This window comes from Gigantopelta aegis, chromosome 13 (genome assembly GCF_016097555.1).
Source record: "Gigantopelta aegis isolate Gae_Host chromosome 13, Gae_host_genome, whole genome shotgun sequence".
NCBI lineage: Eukaryota > Metazoa > Mollusca > Gastropoda > Neomphalida > Peltospiridae > Gigantopelta > Gigantopelta aegis.
In genome coordinates, this window is record NC_054711.1 from 29,013,879 (window position 1) to 29,034,578 (window position 20,700).

General features: G+C 39.2%; 1 protein-coding gene across 1 annotated transcript in view; it reads left to right on the forward strand.

The window, feature by feature from the left end:
* LOC121387245 (uncharacterized threonine-rich GPI-anchored glycoprotein PJ4664.02-like) overlaps positions 1-20,386 on the forward strand; it is a 31,492-nt gene extending 11,106 nt beyond the window's left edge. The window contains exons 6-10 of the mRNA XM_041518270.1: positions 234-341; positions 742-930; positions 2,559-2,757; positions 17,381-17,593; positions 19,665-20,386. Coding sequence (XP_041374204.1) covers positions 234-341; positions 742-930; positions 2,559-2,757; positions 17,381-17,593; positions 19,665-19,757 — 802 coding nt within the window. The 3' untranslated portion in view covers positions 19,758-20,386. The remainder of the gene's footprint in view (positions 1-233; positions 342-741; positions 931-2,558; positions 2,758-17,380; positions 17,594-19,664) is intronic.
* The last annotated feature ends 314 nt before the right edge of the window (positions 20,387-20,700 follow it).

Sequence of the window (20,700 nt, forward strand, 5' to 3'; positions counted from 1 at the left end):
GAGATACTTGATTTATATTATTGTAGATATAAGACAAGTGACAAGTACATGTACAGTGGTGACAGATGTGAGATACTTGTTTTATATTATTGTAGATGTAAGACAAGTGACAAGTATCTGTACAGTGGTGACAGGTGTGAGATGCTTGATTTATATTATTGTAGATGTAAGACAAGTGACAAGTACATGTACAGTGGTGACAGGTGTGAGATACATGATTTATATTATTGTAGATGTAAGATAAGTGACAAGTACGTGTACAGTGGTGACAGGTGTGAGATGCTTGATGTATATTATTGTAGATGTAAAACAAGTGACAAGTATGTGTACAGCGGTGACAGGTGTGAGATACTTGACATGTGTGAGATACTTAATTTATATTATTGTAGATGTAAGACAAGTGACAAGTATGTGTACATCTGTGACAGGTGTGACATACTTGATTTATATTATTGTAGATGTAAGACAAGTGACAAGTACATGTACAGTGGTGTCAGATGTGAGATTCTTGTTTTATATTATTGTAGATGTAAGACAGGTGACAAGTATGTGTACAGTGGTGACAAGTGTGAGGTACTTGATTTATATTATTGCAGATGTAAGACAAGTGACAAGTATGTGTACAGTGGTGACAGGTATGAGATACTTGATTTATATTATTGTAGATGTAAGACAAGTGACAAGTGATAAGTATGTTTACAGTGGTGACAGGTATGAGATACTTGATTTATATTATTGTAGATGCAAGACAAGTGACAAGTATGTGTACAGCGGTGACAGGTGTGAGATACGCGGTGAGAAACTTCTCCTCACATCTGAGGAAATCGTCGCCATTGCTGTAGGAACTGGAGGAGGAATCATCCTTCTGCTGGTGATTGCGCTAATCTGCACGTGCTGCTGGAAACAGAGAAAAGCAGACGACAAATACAGGTATAAGCAGTTATTCATTGTCCGATTTATATTCTTTTAAAGTTCAAGCACGCAAGCCTTGACACATATGTGGGCTGCTTGACCAGGAAAAGAGAAACGGATTCTGATTGATTATGATGATGATGATGATAATGATGCTGGGTGTGATGGTTGTAGTATTTGTGATGATGATGGTGATGATGATGATGATGATGATGATGACGACGACGACGACGATAATGCTGTTGGCGATGATGGTGATTGGATGGTGGTAATGATAATGATGCTGGGTTTTATTGTGGTAGTGTTTGTGTTTGTGTTGTTGGTGGTGATGATGATGACGACGACATTTTATCAATAACAAGACCTAGCAATGATCTCATTTCAATAGTGTCAGTACTATGCTAGTGTACAGGTGGCATTTGATTTGACCAATCAAAACACCGCTGATATAAATGTCATCAAGTTGTTTTAAAATTTATCGTATGAGTTGTAAAATAAAGGGTATCTAACGGATACTTCTGTAATATTATATTCCTTACTTGTCCTAAAACAACAAATGTAAAGGGACATTCCTGAGTTTGCTGCAATGTTTAAGATGTTATCGATTAACAGAGACGTTTTAACGATTGTAATTACATATCAAATATATGTTTCTGCATAAAATATTAGTGGCTGTATATTAAACGTGTTTTTGATCGTTCTAATATTTGTACTAGGTTAAATTTCATTTTATTTCGTAAAAAATAATAATTTCGTACGTACGAAATTATAAAGACAAAATCCAGTTTGAACTTCTTGCAAATATTAAGACGACCAAAAACGCATTGAATATACAGACACTGATATTCTAAACAATAAAATATATTTAATATGTAAGTTTAATAGTAGAAATATTTTATTAGTCGAAAACATCTTACAATGCAAAAAAACTCAGGAATATCCCTTTAATTGTGTTTCCAAACTACAATTTATTTACGGCACCTTCAATTGCACGGTTAACATCATCGGTTGAAGTCGCCATAGATCTGTAGTGTCCACTGAGATGTAGATAGAGAATAATACATGAGTGGCCGTTAGATACCATTTATTTCACAACGAGTTGTTTTAAAATGTATCTAACGAGTGAAAAAGAGATTTATACGTTTTTGACCAACTGGTTGTGAGATAAATAGTATCTAACGGACACAAATGTATTATTCTATTTCTTACATATCCTCAAAAACCAGTTTTTAAGCAAATTTTTACATCTTTATCCACTAAAAGATATTTACAACCCTTTGCACTTGTAGCTGACTTACGCGCCACAGACACATGATTGACATGTTAACTATACCTCACAGTGTACTCGATTTCCACCGTGCTGCTTTTTTATTGGACATATAGCACTGGTGACCTGGTCATCACCTAGGAGCAGCCAGTCGTATGTCTTGAAATTGTTACACATACATGTGTAAACAACCATGTGTTATCAAAAATAAAACACATGGTGATGTCACCAACGGGTGTGTAAGAAATCATCACTATCAGGTATCTTTAAACTGATCTGCAACATATGACTGGTATCGTTGCGCGGTGTTCTACCAACAGGTTGTGTAAGAAATTGTTCTGTTAACTATAATACTATTATTATATTGGTTTCTTTGCAGTCTGTTTGACGATTTTAAGTCGGAACAAGCACAGCCATACCCATCTATGGCGAGTAACCTGGGAATGTCGAGCAAAGATGAATATCGCCGGAAATTCGTCATGCCACGTGCTGCGGAAAATCCCGAATATCAACCCTCAAACCAGAATGACTTCGTCTTCTACTACGGTGGATTGACCAATCGTAGTTCAGGAAGCGAGGTAGGCGGTATATTAGCGAATGTTGTAACAGAAATTAATAATAATAATAATAATAATAATAATAATAATAATAACAATAACAATAAATAAATAAATAAAAATACTAATAACTTCCGCCCCTTGTGACGAACCCTGAAAATGGGAGATGGGGGGGGGGGGGGGGGAACGAGGGAGAGTTCCTTGAACCTTTGAGGATAGAGTCACGTAAAAAGGTTGTCTATGTCTATGCCCCCCCCCCCCCCCCAAAGAAAAAAAAACCGGAAAGAAAAAGAGTAGCGGCCTCAACCTGGTGGTGTAGTGGTTAAGTCATCGGAATTAATGCTGGTAGGTACTGGGTTCGCATCCCGGCACCGGCTCCCACTCAGAGAAAGACAATTTTACGACTTAGTGGGTAGGTGTAAGGCCACTACATCCTCTTCTCTCTCACTGGCCACTAGATCTCTGTCCTGGACAGAAAGCCAAGATGCGTGCTTGAACCTTAATTGGATATAAGCACATTTAACATAAGTATAAACAAACAAGCAAACAAACAAACAAACAAACAACAAAAAAGCTCGAATTTGACAGAGAGGAGACAGCAATATTGCTGATCAAGATACACAAGTCGTTTCTAATAATTCATTTCACAAACTTTTGTTATGGAAGAAATAATCTTTGAACGTGACACTAACAAATAATAACACCAAGTGATATTATAAGTTGTAGAAGCATCACGAGGGGTATATGGCTTTTTATGTACCCTCTGTGTGTTCTTTTACCCCGAGCCGAAGGCGAGGGGGTAAAAGAGCACACAGAGGGTACATAAAAAGCCATATACCCCGAGAGATGCTTCTATAACGAATTTATCTTGCCGACATGTTAAACCATATAGCCAAATAATCAAAATAACGCCAGACAATAATTGTTAAAAATTTATTAACGGAGCCGTACCACGCGGACGCGAACGAAACCACTTGCCAGTGACGAAAAATAGTTCCATCGATAAACGAGTTTTTAACTTCAAATGTTTGTAATACGAAATTGTCTGAAACAGATATTAATAAAAATAGAATAAAAAAACAACTTTTTTTTATCAGAAATGTATGTAGTAAAAAAAATAAAAAAATAAAAAATAAAAAACAACTGTTGCTAATCGCGCATTAATACAATAACACCACGACCGTAATTAGGTGGCCGAGTTCAACATTGCAGCTTTTAAAAGTATTGAAATATTGTATTTTATAGTAAAAATAAAATTAATTATGTATACTTGATTGATTATCAATGTTATTTATAATCTAATTATTGCTTTAGCATTAACTAGGGCGGCTGGAAACTGTTGGAAATTACAGACGGGGATAAGAGAATTTGGCTCCGCCCACAGGGGGATAAGGGATTTGTCCAACGGCAAACAACCAATGAGATCAAAGAATTTTACATGAAGGCGAGATAATCAAAATTTAATCAAGTCTATGCATTTAAAATACAATTACAAAATCAGTATTCATAGATAGACAACTAAACAGAGGCGGTTCGGGGGGGGGGGGGGAGCAGGATCCCGCCCCCCCCCCCCCTAAATTTTTCGACAGTTATAATTTTATTATATATTAATTTTCATTTTTTTACAATCCCCTCCAAAACTCCCCCAAAGTTCCCTTGGCATTCTGCCTCGTCATGGGGGCCCCCTTTAATCCGCCAGTGATAAGTAAACAATAATAATCATATCTTAAAAGTCATACTAAACTTCTAGGCCTCTGAGATTTGAAAATCTGCGTGACCCATTTATCGGTTACGCAGAAATATATCCAGGTAACCCATTTCCTTTTTGGGTAACCCGTTATATCCAAGTCAATGGTGCTAGAAATTTTGAGCAAAAAAAAAAAAGGTTACTCAAAATTAGATTTGCGCGAGTAACGCGCGAACGAAACGATCGTTCTCGCAATTTCGAGAGGCCAAATATTGTAAAGCAAAAATATAGGTTTTTGTGACGGAACTGCTGGTTATGATGAGTCCAGGTGGAATGTTATATTGTTCAGTTGCTTATTGTTTTATTTCCATTTTATTGTTTTATTTTTAAAAACTGTTTTGAAGACAATGTTTAATTTAAAAATAAAAAAGAACTTGTTGTTATTTAGAATCAACTGTGTGTGTGTGTGTGTGTGTGTGTGTGTGCAGGGTGTCGTTTTACGAAGCGAACTTAGCGCTAAGATTATCTTGTAGTCCGTCCCACGGGGAACAGCTTTTTTTCATGCTATGAAGTATACTACAAGTTATTTATTTTTCAGCCAATTGTTTTCCAAATCGGACACAAAAATATAATGTTTTTATTTCCAAAAAACCTTTAATTTTCTTCTTACGTCAAACAAAACTTAAATTGTTTACAAAAAACAAAAAACAAAATTTGTAGGAGGATGGAACGGACTTAAAGTGATTTTAGCATTAAAATCGCTTCATAAAACAACCCAAATCGCGCTCTCGTTGGCAGCTCATTTGCCTTTGACAAACTCAAATTGCCCTTTTAAACATTTTGTGACTCCCCTCCCCCACCCCCTTTATAAAATCTTGGATCCGCTTTTGGGCCCCGTTCCACGAAGCGATCGTAGCCCTAAGATTACCTTAGGCGCATATCTACCCTATGCACTAAGTTGATCTTAGGGCTAAGATCGCTTCGTGGAACCGGGGCCCTGATGCAATTTTTAATATTGCATCCACTCCCTGAATACATTAGGTGCCCATTGTAAACGTCACATCCCCTCCCTGAATACATTAGGTGCCCATTGTAAACGTCACATCCACTCCCTGAATACATTAGGTGCCCATTGTAAACGTCACATCCACTCCCCCTTTGTCGAGCGATTGTCGGAGGCAATGGGGTAGCGTGGGTTGCCAGCGCTCGGGGCAAGGCAAGTATTGCGCCCCCTAACCAGTGGACCGTTGGCACTCCCCGAGTCCCTTCCACCAGTCCAGAGGAAACACGAAACATGTCTAGTAGGTTCTAGTGACAATACACTGTCAGTTCCCAAGAAACACATTGGTGCCGTGATCAAAGTCAACATAGTCAACATCACGAAATCAGGGCATAGAATAACACTAACTCGCACACTGAGAAAGTTGGAAACAACGTGGAAGAGAGATAGAGAGAGGGAGGGAGGGAGGGAGGGAGTGAGGGAGGGAGGGAGAGGGGTCATCAGCACATTCCATGGCAGGATCTTCCAGAAGAAGAAAAAATTATTGTAAACTAGACAATCAAATATTGAAGGCGAGCGACGCAGAGAAATGGAAAGAGAGATAATCGATGCAGATTCTAATTAAATTTAGAAATAACCAGCATACAATTTTGTTTTGTTTTTTAAACCGCCTAGCAATCCCATGGAATTACAGTTTGAAACTTGAATACTAACGGTGCTTAGGCTACATTAGTCCCAGAACATAAAGTACTATATATACACATAAATATATATATTTTTAATTTGATTATGAAAGTTAAAGTTTGTTTTGTTTAACGATACCACTAGAGCACATTGATTTATTAATCGTCGGCTATTGGTAATTCGGACACGTAGTCATCAGAGGCAACCCGCTACATTTGACCTAATGCAGCAAGGGATCTTTTATATAAACTTTCCCACAGACAGGAAAGCACATACCACAGCCTTTAAGTTAACAACATGGATGAAGGAACAGACGTCACGAGCTAGTGGTGTATTTTCTGTTTCACTTTCCAACATTAAACCTGATTAACAAGTTAACAATGCACAGTGGTGATACGGATAATATAAGTCTAAGCTCTTGGGTGAACTAAAAGATTTGACACTACCTCCTCATTGTCAACCTCCGCCTCCTCAATATCAACCTCCGCCTCCCCAATGTCAAAATCGTCCCGATATCCGTGTCAGTGTAAAGCCACCAAACCACGGGTTACAGCTAGTACTGTATAATTTAAGTATTGTCTGTTATTTCTTTTACGTTCATCAGGGTATGAACACCCCTCCTCCCCCCCCCCCCCAAAAAAAAAAAAAAAATCCGCAAACTGAATGAATCGGCGAATCCGTTCTCACATAAGTTTGCAGATGATTCTGTTGTTGTTGTTGTTGTTGTTGTTCATACCCAGATGAACGTAAAAGAAATAACTGACAATACTTATAATTAAATTTGAATCATACCTGCTAATAATAACACTATAAGGTCATACTTTATTTTGAATTATTTTGGTCCATATATAATAAAGCTCATTAAGACAACCTACCCATATAAAATGACGTCATCAGATATGACATACTTTTTTCGTTGCTACGTCTGTACCAATGGGATGACGTTATATTGTAATGAGTGTAACGGAAATTTAATTATAATAATATATATAATAAAATTATTTTTTAAAATAATAATTACATGCTTTTTTTTTTCTGGGAGAGCTCAGCGAAGTCGATATAGGTGACATTGTTACATTCTAGTATGTGTGGAATCTGTGTCACTGTAATGTTTTTTAGTTTTTTCACCATTTCTGTATGGACAAAATGTGGTGGAAATCTAACATGCAATTAAAGGTATATCTTGGAGAGTAATATACCGTAGGACCAGGAGAGTATTTATTGTAGGACTAGGAGAGTAATTTAATCGCAGGACTAGGAGAGTAATGTTATTCAGACTTTAAAATGGAATGTTAATTATAACTGTAAGAAACACAAAGTTTAGCAGAAACCGGCGTCAAACTGTTCCAAGAAGGCAATGGAATGTGAAAAAGGACACTAAAAAAGCCGCGAAAACTTAGCGCGAGTAAAGTTCGTCCAGTAAACACACAAACACACACACATGAGCCAAGACTTAAACGTGTCCGTCTTGAGATGTTCCAGTCAGTGAGTGGAACCCAGGGTGACACTACCAGCAAAGTTAAGGCCAAAGATCAGCCTCGGCAGTGAGGCATAACAATTGTACTAGGAATGTAATAATAGGCTAAACATTAATAAATTTGCACGAATTATAAACATGTTCTCTTCTGTGCACAAAGTACAATACAGTGGATGGAAAAGTCCTAACTGTGTTGGACTGTGTGATAAGATTTATCTAGGATGTCGGAGCTGTAGTGTAAACTACTCTACGGATCATTTAACTCACTTGTAAGTTGCCCGTAGTATACAGCTTTATTACACATCTGGTTAAAAATGTCTTGGTACATATCAAAGTGATACCTCCGACTAGAACGCCAAGTAGGACGTAACATTTCGCGACGTCATCATTTTTGTGCACTACAACCTTACAGGAATGTCAACCAAACGAGTTTAGTGATATATATATATATATATATATATATATATATATATATATATATATATATATATATAAAGATTGATTATAGGTAATAAATAGGATATTAAACTTGCTACCATTTCGCTACCATGTTTAAAGCTCGTGACAACTGAACATTATTTCTCCCAGAACAAACATGATTCGAAATGGAAGCTCGTTTAATATGCTATAAATATGGTTGTTCAGAAGTGATGTGCACGTGCGTGCGTGCGTCTGCGTGCGTATGTGTACATGCGTGTTTGTAAGTCTGGTTTGCACACGATGGACGACAGGCTGCAAAGTCATTCTTCGACAGTGTCTGTGATCGGGTGACGTTGGGTTTGAAATGAAATACTTTTACCGGTTACATCAGATGCATTAGATGGTGACAGCTGAGGAAAGCTGAGGTTGATGGACAGAATAAAGATAAGCCAACAGAGACCGGTGTACATGCCGAGATATTTTTACCCACAATTATTATGTAAGTGGAGGTTGGGTCACAAATATATTTTCAAGGATAGAGCCTAAGTAGACAAATCTAGTATTATAATTTGAAAAAAAAAAATCCAAAAAACAAAACAATTGCACGCGGTAGCCTGATTTATTATTTTAATATATAATAATGACCAATCAAATACACGATCAATTTGTGTCTGAGGAAAACAGTCTGGGAACTATTCACGTGGATATTTCCAAATCTACCGCCAGAATGCCTTGTGTGCTACATTCAACACCTTCATGTCGTGACCAACAATATGAATGGGTGTAGCGGCCAGGCTTGGGATTTTGGAAGCTATGTTAGCACTACGAAATCGTAAAACCATCGTCGACTATGACGTCACTATATCACACGCCATAGTGACGTCATATTTTATGATGTTTTTACGATTTTGTAGCTCAAAGACAGCTTCCAAAATATGGGTCAGGTGCACAGAGAAAATCTTGAACGTATTTCCAGTAAATGTTCAAGGGCGGACTCAAAAAACATTTTAGGGAGGGGATCAAGGGCAAAAGGGCACATGGAGCAACTCCCTGAAAAGGGCACTTCAATGAAAATTGTAAATAAATTGTTCAAAAAGGGGCGCATTAATTTTATAGGAAGAGGGACAGGTAACCGTGGTCCCCTCCCTTGGATCCACGCTTCGACACAGCAGAAATGATACAGTGTATGTATAGAGATAAAGTCGGCTGAGGTGCCCAACACACTGATAATCAGAATTATTCCATTATAATGCATGTAAAAATCACATTATAATTCTTATTGTCGTTAAAGTGTATTCATTGTGATTGATTTTTGGTAATTAATGATTTTTATAAGCTGTGCTGCTTAGTAGTGTAAAAGCCAATAGGGATAGATACCCACTACATATATTTAGCCACGTTACACAATAATTGCAATCTCCCTGCTACCTACCCCCCAAAACGGTCTTACATCATCAAGTCACGATAAAGATTTAGCATTGTCTGTCTTAAAAGACCAAAGCTGGTGCTAGTGATCTTCGATACAGATAGAACGCCTCTATCCAAAACACAAATGCAGAAGGATTTAAAAATATTAAGTAACGAAACGGTCTACTTGAACAACATATCAATGAAGGGAAATCAAGAATTCATCCGTCAAGTAGCGGAGATGATGAACCAGGTGACGTCTGATTCCTATGGTCTCATTCCATTTGAGACATACTGCTCATACAGTAACAGGACACAGAGTGGTTATAACGCTTGGACTTGAAGAGATGACGTGAAATTAAGAATTCATCTACTGAGATAAACCAGGTGACGTCTGATTCCTATGGTCACATTCCAGTTGAGACAGACTGCTCATACAGTAACAGGACACAGAGTGGTTATAACGCTGGGACTTGAAGAGATGAAGAAAAATCAAGAATTCATCCACTGAGATAAACCAGGTGACGTCTGATTCCTATGGTCTCATTCCAGTTGAGACAGACTGCTCATACAGTAACAGGACACAGAGTGGTTATAACGCTGGGACTTGAAGAGATGAAGAAAAATCAAGAATTCATCCATCAAGTAGCGTAGATGATGAACCAGGTGACGTCTGATTCCTATGGTCTCATTCCAGTTGAGACAGACTGCTCATACAGTAACAGGACACAGAGTGGTTATAACGCTGGGACTTGAAGAGATGAAGAGAAATCAAGAATTCATCCATCAAGTAGCGGAGATGATGAACCAGGTGACGTCTGATTCCTATGGTCTCATTCCAGTTGAGACAGACTGCTCATACAGTAACAGGACACAGAGTGGTTATAACGCTGGGACTTGAAGAGATGAAGTGACATTAAGAATTCATCTACTGAGATAAACCAGGTGACGTCTGATTCCTATGGTCTCATTCCAGTTGAGACAGACTGCTCATACAGTAACAGGACACAGAGTGGTTATAACGCTGGGACTTGAAGAGATGAAGAGAAATCAAGAATTCATCCATCAAGTAGCGGAGGTGATGAACCAGGTGACGTCTGATTCCTATGGTCTCATTCCAGTTGAAACAGACTGCTCATACAGTAACAGGACACAGAGTGGTCATAACGCTGGGACTTGAAGAGATAAAGAGAAATTAAGAATTCATCTACTGAGATAAACCAGGTGACGTCTGATTCCTATGGTCTCATTCCAGTTGAGACAGACTGCTCATACAGTATCAGGACACAGAGTGGTTATAACGCTGGGACTTGTAGAGATGAAGAGAAATTAAGAATTCATCTACTGAGATAAACCAGGTGACGTCTGATTCCTATGGTCTCATTCCAGTTGAGACAGACTGCTCATACAGTAACAGGACACAGAGTGGTTATAACGCTGGGACTTGAAGAGATGAAGAGAAATCAAGAATTCATCCATCAAGTAACGGAGATGATGAACCAGGTGACGTCTGATTCCTATGGTCTCATTCCAGTTGAGACAGACTGCTCATACAGTAACAGGACACAGAGTGGTTATAACGCTGGGACTCGAAGAGATGAAGAGAAATTAAGAATTCATCTACTGAGATAAACCAGGTGACGTCTGATTCCTATGGTCTCATTCCAGTTGAGACAGACTGCTCATACAGTAACAGGACACAGAGTGGTTATAACGCTGGGACTTGAAGAGATAAAGAGAAATCAATTCATCCACTGAGATAAACCAGGTGACGTCTGATTCCTATTGTCTCATTCCAGTTGAGACAGGACTGCTCTTACAACAGGACACAACAGGACTCAGAATGGTTATGAAATAGGGAGTTGAAGAGATGAAGAAAAATAAGGAATTCATCCATCAAGCAGCGGAGATGATGAACCAAGAGACGTCTGATTCCGTGGCCTCTTTCCAGTTGAGACAGACTGCTCGTACAATAACAGGACACAACAGGACACAGAGTGGTTATGAAGCAGGGACTTGTGCAGGTCTTCTGGTGGAGCAGAGAACCGTGTAGTGAGATACAGGCCATCAAATACTGACCGCGAGCTGAACTTCAGAGTAGAGGGCAAAGTCCAGCATGGGATCGGGTATTGCAGACCCATCGGAGGATCTGACAACAGATGGGACTGTCGTCATCCCGAGTGCACGCTCGACTGGATGTATGGCGGATTCTGTGGTGTGAACGAATCGACCATGGAGATCAGTTTTACGCTGTAGGGCCCATCAGAGAGAACGGTCACGAGCAAGTGGTTACAGGCCCTGCGGACCCTTAAACTGGCTCTGCTCGACGATGTTACAACAACTTTCATCACATACTGGACATGCCCTTTTTAATTTACCTTATGTTATCTCTGATAATAACCATCTCACACTGCGTAATTAATATATATTTATGTTAGTGTTGTTCTATATATAAATGTATATTATGGGTTGGGGTTGTTGCAGGGTTGTTGTTTTGGGTGTTTTTTTTTGCTCTGCCCATTTACAGTGTTACGCAAATAATTCTTATCAATTATTGACCGTCATTGAGGGCAATATCATGTTTTATGCACCAAAGAAATTGATATTGACCTCGGCCGTTGGCCTCGGTCAATATCAATTTCTTCGGTCCATAAAACGTAATATTGCCCGAAATGTGGTCAATAATTGTTTTATTACATTCTGTCATCCATAAGACTCGCACATTCCTGCTTTGTTTATCATAATCTAAATACGCCAACGCTTATAATTTCTCGCAATGCGTTAAAATTGATGGGATTTAGTGACGTCACGTAATCCTTTGACGTTGTATGACACGCAGAGGAATGCAGAAATAAACAGTTGAAACGTTACCAAGACAAAAAATCAAATTCGAGACATTATAACCAGCAAGAGTGCCAAAATCATATTAATAGCAACATAAAACAGAAAATGTGATAAATCTGAACATACATTTATACTGAACAGTTACCGATTACCTTCAAATGCATTTTTTATTTGTAACATAAAATCCTGAGAGTGCAGATTCCAACTGCATTTTGATGTATCATGTACGTTTCTAAATCTGCGATATATTCTATACACAATTTGACGATTGCTGACCTTGTTTTTGTCGTATTTGCGGAATTAAACTCGGTATGACTAAAGATGTTATCTTTTTGCTGAAGGACAGCAAAGCGTTTTGTCACAAGATTCTGCTTGTTTACATTAGTATTAGCAGTTGACGTTGTAGTACGTTACCTACTCATTAATTGAATAGAATTTTGTCTCATCTTTATTTTCATTGGTCAGGGCAATATCACTTTTGATGGACCGGTGAGACCGTTTCAGGGCATTATCACTATTTACGGATGGTCATGTGACTGGTTTTTGACCAATAAGAATACAGATATTTTTTCATTATGTAATAATTAATCTTATTCTTATTTTGCGCGTCACCAACAGTTAAAAGGTCAAACTATAGTCCGTCCCATCTACAAAATGTTGGGGTTTTGGGGATGTTGTTGTAAATAGGCCTAATTTGTTTGGTTTGAAAATGTATTTTCCTACGATACAACTACGATACGTTACTCTCCTACCTTTAATTACTGTTAGATTTCGCAAAAACATTTTCCAGCCACAAAAGGTGAAAAAGACATTACAGTGACAGAGATTCCACATACGAGACTGTTACGATATCACTGATATTAACTTTGCTGAGATTGCAGAGAGCAAAATACGTAGTTTTCTGCCGTCTGCCATTTTTCTTGTTTATGGAATACTCTTGAACAGGAGGGTGTCGATATAACGTAATCTAACAACGTCATGACATGTGCTAAGGCACTCATCATGATGTTAGATTCTTAGGAGGCTTCCGCCCCTCTTGAAGTAAAGTTTGTTTTATTTAATGACGCCTCTAGAGCACATTGATTTTTATCTTATCATCGGCTTATTGGACGTCAAACCCTCTTGAAGAGTATTCCACAAAAAAAGAAGCAAAACGGCAGACGGTGAAAAAGTGCATGTACTTTGCCCTATGATGGATGTTGTGCCAAGGCTAGGGGTTATCGAAGTTATCTCCTTAGTGCTACGAAATCGTTAAACGATCGTCGGCTATTACGTCACTATATCACAGGCCAGAGTGACGTCATAACTTACGATGGTTGAACTATTTCGAAGTGTTAAGATAGCTTCGAAAATATGAGCCCTGGCTAGGGATTTTCGAAGCCATCTAAGTGCTACGAAATCGTAAAACCATCGTCGACTATGACGTCACTATATCACAGGCCATAGTGACGTCATATTTTATGATGTTTTTACGATTTTGTAGCTCTAAGACAGCTTCGAAAATATGGGCCAGGTACACAGAGAAAATCTTGAACGTATTTCTCTAAATGTACCATCTGGCTCCAGTAAATGTTCAAGGGCGGACTCAGAAAACATTTTAGGGAGGGGACCAAGAGCAAAAGGGCACATGGAGCAACTCCCTGAAAATTGTAAATAAATTGTTGAAAAAGGGTCGCATTAATGTTTTAGGGAGAGGGACGGATAACCAGGTTCCCCTCCCTTGGACCCAGGCTTCGACACAGCAGAAATGATACAGTGTATGCATAGAGAGAGACAAAGTCGGCTGAGGCGCCCAACACATTGATAACCAGAATTATTCTATTATAATGCATGTAAATGCGAATTATAATTCTTATTGTGGTTAAATTGTATTTACTGTCATTGATCTTTTGGTAATTAATGATTTTTATAAGCTGTGCTGCTTAGTAGTGTAAAAGATAAAATGGAGAGATACCCACTACATATATTTAGCCACGTTACCCAATAATTGCAGTCTCCCTGTTACCTATCCCCCAAAAAGGTCTTACAGCATCAAGTCACGATAAAGCTTTAGCATTGTCTGTCTTAAAGACCAAAGCTGGTGCTAGTGATCTTCGATACAGATAGAACGCCTCTATCCAAAACACAAATGCAGAAGGATTTAAAAATATTAAGTAACGAAACGGTCTACTTGAACAACATATCAATGCAGAGAAATCAAGAATTCATCCATAAAGTGGCGAAGATGATAAGTAATCAAGAATTCATCCATCAAGTAGCGAAGATGATGAGTAATCAAGAATTCATCCATCAAGTAGCGAAGATGATGAGTAATCAAGAATCCATCCGTAAAGTTGCGGACGAGGTGACGTCCGATTCCTATGGTCTCTTTCCAGTTGAGACAGACGACTGCTCGTACAATAACAGGACACTAGTGGTTATGAAGCAGGGCAGAGAACTGTGTAGTGAGACATAGGCAAAGTCCAGCATGGGATCGGGTGTTGCAGACCCATCGGAGGATCTGTCCAATAGATGGCGCTCTGTCGTCATCCTGAGTGCAAGCTCGACTGGATGTATGGCGGCTTCCGTAGCGTGAACGAATCGACCATGGAGATCAGTTTTACGCTGTAGGACCCATCACAGAGAACGGCCACGAGCGAGTGGAACTGCAATGACAGAAAACAGGAGAGGTTAACAATGTGTAACACGACTGCCATATCCGGTTGACAGATCCGGTTTATCCTAGTAGCACATGTAGCACGTGTCCCCGTGCGTCAGGGGGCCCCGTGGTGATGTGCACATTTATTTTCCCACGGTAATTCCCCCTCTCCCCGAGGGGGTTGCAAAATGTATATCCCGGGAAGGGGCACCCGCTGTTATTTGTGCTACAGGCCCCGCGGACCCTTAAACTGGCTCTGGTCGACGATGCTGCAACATCTCTCATCACATACTGGACGTGCCCTTTTTAATTTATCTTATGTTATCTCTGATAATGACCACCTCACACTGCGTAATTAATATATATTTATGTTAGTGTTGTTCTATATATAAATGTATATTCTGGGTTTGTTTTTTTGTGCTCTGCCCATATACGGGTGTTACCCAAATAAATAAATTCTTAATCTTATTCTTATTCTGCGCGGCACCACTAGTTAAAAGGTCAAGCTATAGTCCGTTCCATCCTACTACAAAATGTTTGGTGTTTTTTTTGCTGGGGTGGGTTTTTTGGTGTGTTTTTTTTTTTGGTGTTGGGTTTTTAAAAATTTAAATAGGCCTTATTTCTGTTTGGTTCGACGTAAGAAGATAAGTAAGCGTTTTGAAAATATATTTGTAATTTATATATACAGGGCCGTAGCTAGGATTTTATGTTTGGGGGGGGGGGGGGGGGGGGGGGGGGGGGGGGGCAACTGAGTAATTAATAGTTAAGAAGATAATTTTCTTTAAGTGTCTATAATGCTTTCCGGATTTTTATATATATATATATATATATATATATATATATATATATATATATATATATGTCTATATCTATATATAGATATAGATATATATATATTACGTGTAATTTAGAAAGCAATTGGCTCAGAAATAACTAAGTTGTAGGACGTTGTAAATTCCATCGTATGAAAAAAGGCGTTCCCTGTGGTAAGGACCATATTGTAACACAAGTGTCATACGTGGGTAGAGGTAGTACTTGGGGGCCTACTTTGCTATATAATTTATATATTATATCATGTGACCGAGTCAATAGGTGAAGGTCAAAATAAGGACGACAGTCACTTTTCGCTCCCTTATTTTGCCAACAATTATGACATATCCAACGGCAGTTTTTTTTATATGATAATATAATTTTATTTATTACACAGCACATCAAGTTAAAGTTACCTCATCAGGGCCGTAGCTAGGATTTTTTGTTGGGGTGGGGGCAACTGAGTCTAAAACTCCTTTTCTTTAAGTTTCTATAATGCTTTCCGAATTTTTTCCAAAAAAATTACTTTTCTTCTTACGTAAAACCAAACTGAAATTATTAACAAAAAACATATTTGTAGAAGCATGGGACGGACTATAGCTATCAATGAAAGTTTACATTCCTACCGTACGCCACACATCTATCTATGAAGTTTATAGAAACAATAATATTATTATAATATGATAAACATATTTAAGTCTAAACTAAATTATTCAAATAGGCCTACTTTGATGCGCTTCCTCGGCATTCATTACAAGAACGGTCGTCCACTATCAAAAGAGCTGGTGGTGGTGGTGGTGGTGGTGGTGGGGGGGGGGGGGGGGTTCGTTTAACAATACCTTCAATCAATTAAACAGATGCGACTCCTGGTCACGGTACCAGTATAGAAGGATGGTCACAGTGCTGTCGTCAAGAGATGGTCGGAGGAACCACGAAACACGTCTAGTATCTCGCCGTGTATTTGTAATCATTAACGTTAACGCACGTTAAATAGTGACGTCAACGACACAAGATGACGTCACATATTGCACCTTTCCCGAATACTGCAGGTGCCCTTTTTACACGTTGCACGGTCCCTCCATGAATACTGGATGTGCAGTGTCTAAAGGTTGCACCTTCCCTGAATACTAGAGGTGCCCTTTCTAAACGTTGCATCCCTTCTTAAATATCCGACGCCATATAACCGTAAATAAAATGTGTTGAGTGCGTCGTTAAATAAAACATTTCCTTCCTTCCCTTCTTAGAAAAATCCTCCATCCGCCCATGTATCGTATCTTCAATACACATATTACTAATGCAAACGTAGACGTTATTCGACAATCCGCTTAGTCTGTCGGGTTTCTTCTTGGAGCGTTTGTGGATGCCCCCCCCCCCCCCACCTCCCCAATATAATAACCTGGATACGCCAATATGACAGCAGCAGGCTCTCTCTCTCTCTCTCTCTCTCTCTCTCTCTCTCTCTCTCTCTCTCTCTCTCTCTCTCTCTCTCTCTCTCTCTCTCTCTCTCAAAACAGTCTGAGGTGTCGTTAAACAAATATTATTTTTCTTTCTCTAACGCGAAAACCGTATTAAAAATTTTTGAAAGTTAATTGCAATCAATTAATATTCAATGTGATTTAATACTTGTACTTTGTCTACTTGTATATTTAATATAATGTTTATGTTTTTCTTTATTAGTGGCGTAATTACATTCACGATACACACGACGACGCTGAGACATCACGTGATACACCACGTGACATTCCACTCAGTACCTTCCAGGATAGAGCTGCGGTTCCGTTCGGTTCTGAGAGACTAGATGAGAAACCTGGAACGTGTGAAAGTCTTCTTCTGGATAACACGACAGCAGATAGAACATCTGTGTACGAAAGAATCAACACTGAAACCACAGTGAGTAGGATTTGTCTTTATATCAGCAAAGCAGAGTGATGCCGGTGTGTGTGGTGGTGGTGGTGGTGGTGGTGGTGCGTGGCCAGGTGTGTGTGCAGGGAACTATGCAACAATGGGTCTTGACTGTGGCGAGCGAAGTTTCGACTGGGGTTCGGGTCATATACCCCAATAAAACATATATTAAAAAAAGAAAAATTGCTTTGACCTCCGACCCGACATCCCCCCCCCCCTTCACTCACACACCACCGTGTATGGGGGCGGGACGTAGCCTAGTGGTAAAGCGCTCGCTTGATGCCCGATCGGTCTAGAATCGATTCCTATCGGTGGGCCCATTGTGCTATTTCTAATACCAGCCAGTGCATCACGACTGGTATATCAAAGGCCGTGGTATAAAAAGAAATGTTTTATTTAACGACGCATTCAACACATTTTATTTACGGTTATATGGCGTCAGACATATGGTTAAGGACCACACAGATTTTGAGAGGAAACCCGCTGTCGCCACTGCATGGGCTACTCTTCCGATTGGCAGCAAGGGATCTTTTATTTGCGCTTCCCACAGGCAGGATAGCACAAACCATGGCCTTTGTTGAACCAGTTATGGATCACTGGTCGGTGCAAGTGGTTTACACCTACCCATTGAGCCTTGCGGAGCACTCACTCAGGGTTTGGAGTCGGTATCTGGATTAAAAATCCCATGCCTCGACTGGGATCCGAACCCAGTACCTACCAGCCTGTAGACCGATGGCCTGCCACGACGCCACCAAGGCCGGTAAAGGCCGTGGTTTGTGCTATCATATCTGTGGGATGTTGCATATAAACGATCCCTTACTAATAATGGGAAAATGTAGAGGGTTTCCTATCTAAGACTATATGTCAGAATCACATCCAATAGCCGATGATTAATAAATCAATGTGCACTAGTGGTGTTGTTAAACAAACCAAACTTTTTTTTCGTATCGTGTGACCTCGCCTTAAAGGGACATTCCTGAGCTTTCTGCATTGTAAGATGTTTCTGACTAATAAAATATTTCTATGATTAAACTTACATATTAAATATATTTGTTTGTTAGAAATGTCAATGTCTGTATATTCTATGTGTTTCTGGTCGTCTAAATATTTGTAAGAAGCCCAAACTGGATTTTGTCTTCAAATAATTTCCTACGTACGAAAAAAACCTATATTTTAGGAAATACAATGAAATATAACCTAGTACAAATATTAGAACGATCAGAAACATGTTTAATATACAGCCACTAATATTTTATGCAGAAAAATAATATATTTGATATGTAATTACAATCGTTGAAAAGTCTCTGTTAGTTGATGACATCTTAAAAAGTGAAGCAAACTCAGGAATGTCCCTTTAAGTGTTACCTAGGATGCGATGGGTTTTCCCATTCCAACCAGTGGTCCACGACTAGTGCATCAAAGACCGATATATATGAGTATATATGCATTGTCGTAGGATGAGGCGAGGGCTGGGCAGTTCTACATTACGTTTAGTATGTGCTACTACCTTTTTGTCAGTTTCCTCCGACTGCCCTCTGAGCTGTCCACACTATCGCCTACCTGTCTCAACTTCCTCTACGTGTGCAATCTGTGTGTACTTCCCTGCACCCAACTGGCATCCTCGTCCTCTGCTGCTAATAAAGCTGGTCTGACCCACGGCACTAACTAACGACCGCCGGTAGTAGGGGTGCATAGTAGGTGATTACAAGCGCCTCTTAACAATGCCAGAAGTAACTACTGAACACTCACCGAAGTGGTCAGACTAAGCCCACAGCTATAAGCTGATGGAGAATGGCAGGTGTGTGGCACAGATAGCCACAAGATACAAGCACATGCCGCGGTTGGAGAGACCAGGACTGGGATGTGGAGGTGGACAGCGAAAGAAGTTGAAAGATAGGAGGAGTTGCCAGATCGGGAAGAAATGAGATGAATTCAAAGTATTTAAAATAAATAAATAAAAAACAGTATGTGCTGCTAAGAATTATTGTTCAGCAATTTCACTGATATTTGCAGATCGAACGCTAACCGTTGTATAATAAGTATTCTTCTTTACTTTCAGTTTACTTTTAAAAGACCAACGTTAAGTTTGAAACCTGAAGATTTTGAGGGAGGAAGTTCGTATCAACTAAAGGGAGATAACTATTCATATTAAAAGGGAGGAACTCTCCATTTCAACTAGAGGGAGAGAAATTGTCATGGATTGTGCGCTTCTCAGTATGCCGTAAAACCGCATTAAACTTTAATGATGTTTAGGACTCAAAACTTCAAGGCACAAACTTTGACCTTTGCAATGAATAAAAAGTGACGGCGAATTGGGAGGAATGACTGTTGTAAAACTGTGGGTTTTTTGTTTACCGATTTATGCGTGCAGGGGCGGATGGTTTCCCAGTTGCACGACCCCCCCCCCCTCCCCGTCCCTTCCCCCGGCTAAAAAAAACCCCAACCCCACCACGTAGATCTAAATTGATGTCCACGTAAAATTTATAATTTCGAATTATAAACATTTATATATTATTTCGGACTGCGTGTGTATGTAAATGTGTATTTGAGTACAGGTGCGTGAGAGTTCATGCTCCACGTATGACTATTTTAATAATAGTAAATCCCAGTACCATATTCCTCTAGTATTTGTTGTATACGAGAGATAACACTTGTTTTTGACTTCCATTATTTTCCAAGCCGCCTTTCTGGATCGATCCCCATCGGTGGACCTATTGGGCTATTTCTCGTTCTAGAAAGTGCTCCACAACTGGTGTAACAAAGGCCATGGTATGTACTATCTTGTCTGTGGAATAGTGCATATAAAAGATCCCTTGCTGCTAATCGAAAAGAGTAGCCCATGAAGTGGCGACAGCAGGTTTCCTCTCTCAAGATCTGTGTGGTCCTTAGCCATATGCCCGACGCCATATAACCGTAAATAAAATATGTCGAGTGCGTCGTTAAATAAACCATTTCCTTCCTGCCTCTCTGGAAGTAAAATCATTTGTTATACATTTTTCACACCATACGCACTCTTATAATAATCTTTATATGTATATACATCTATATATGTAATACTCTTTATATGTATATACATCTATATATGTAATAATCTG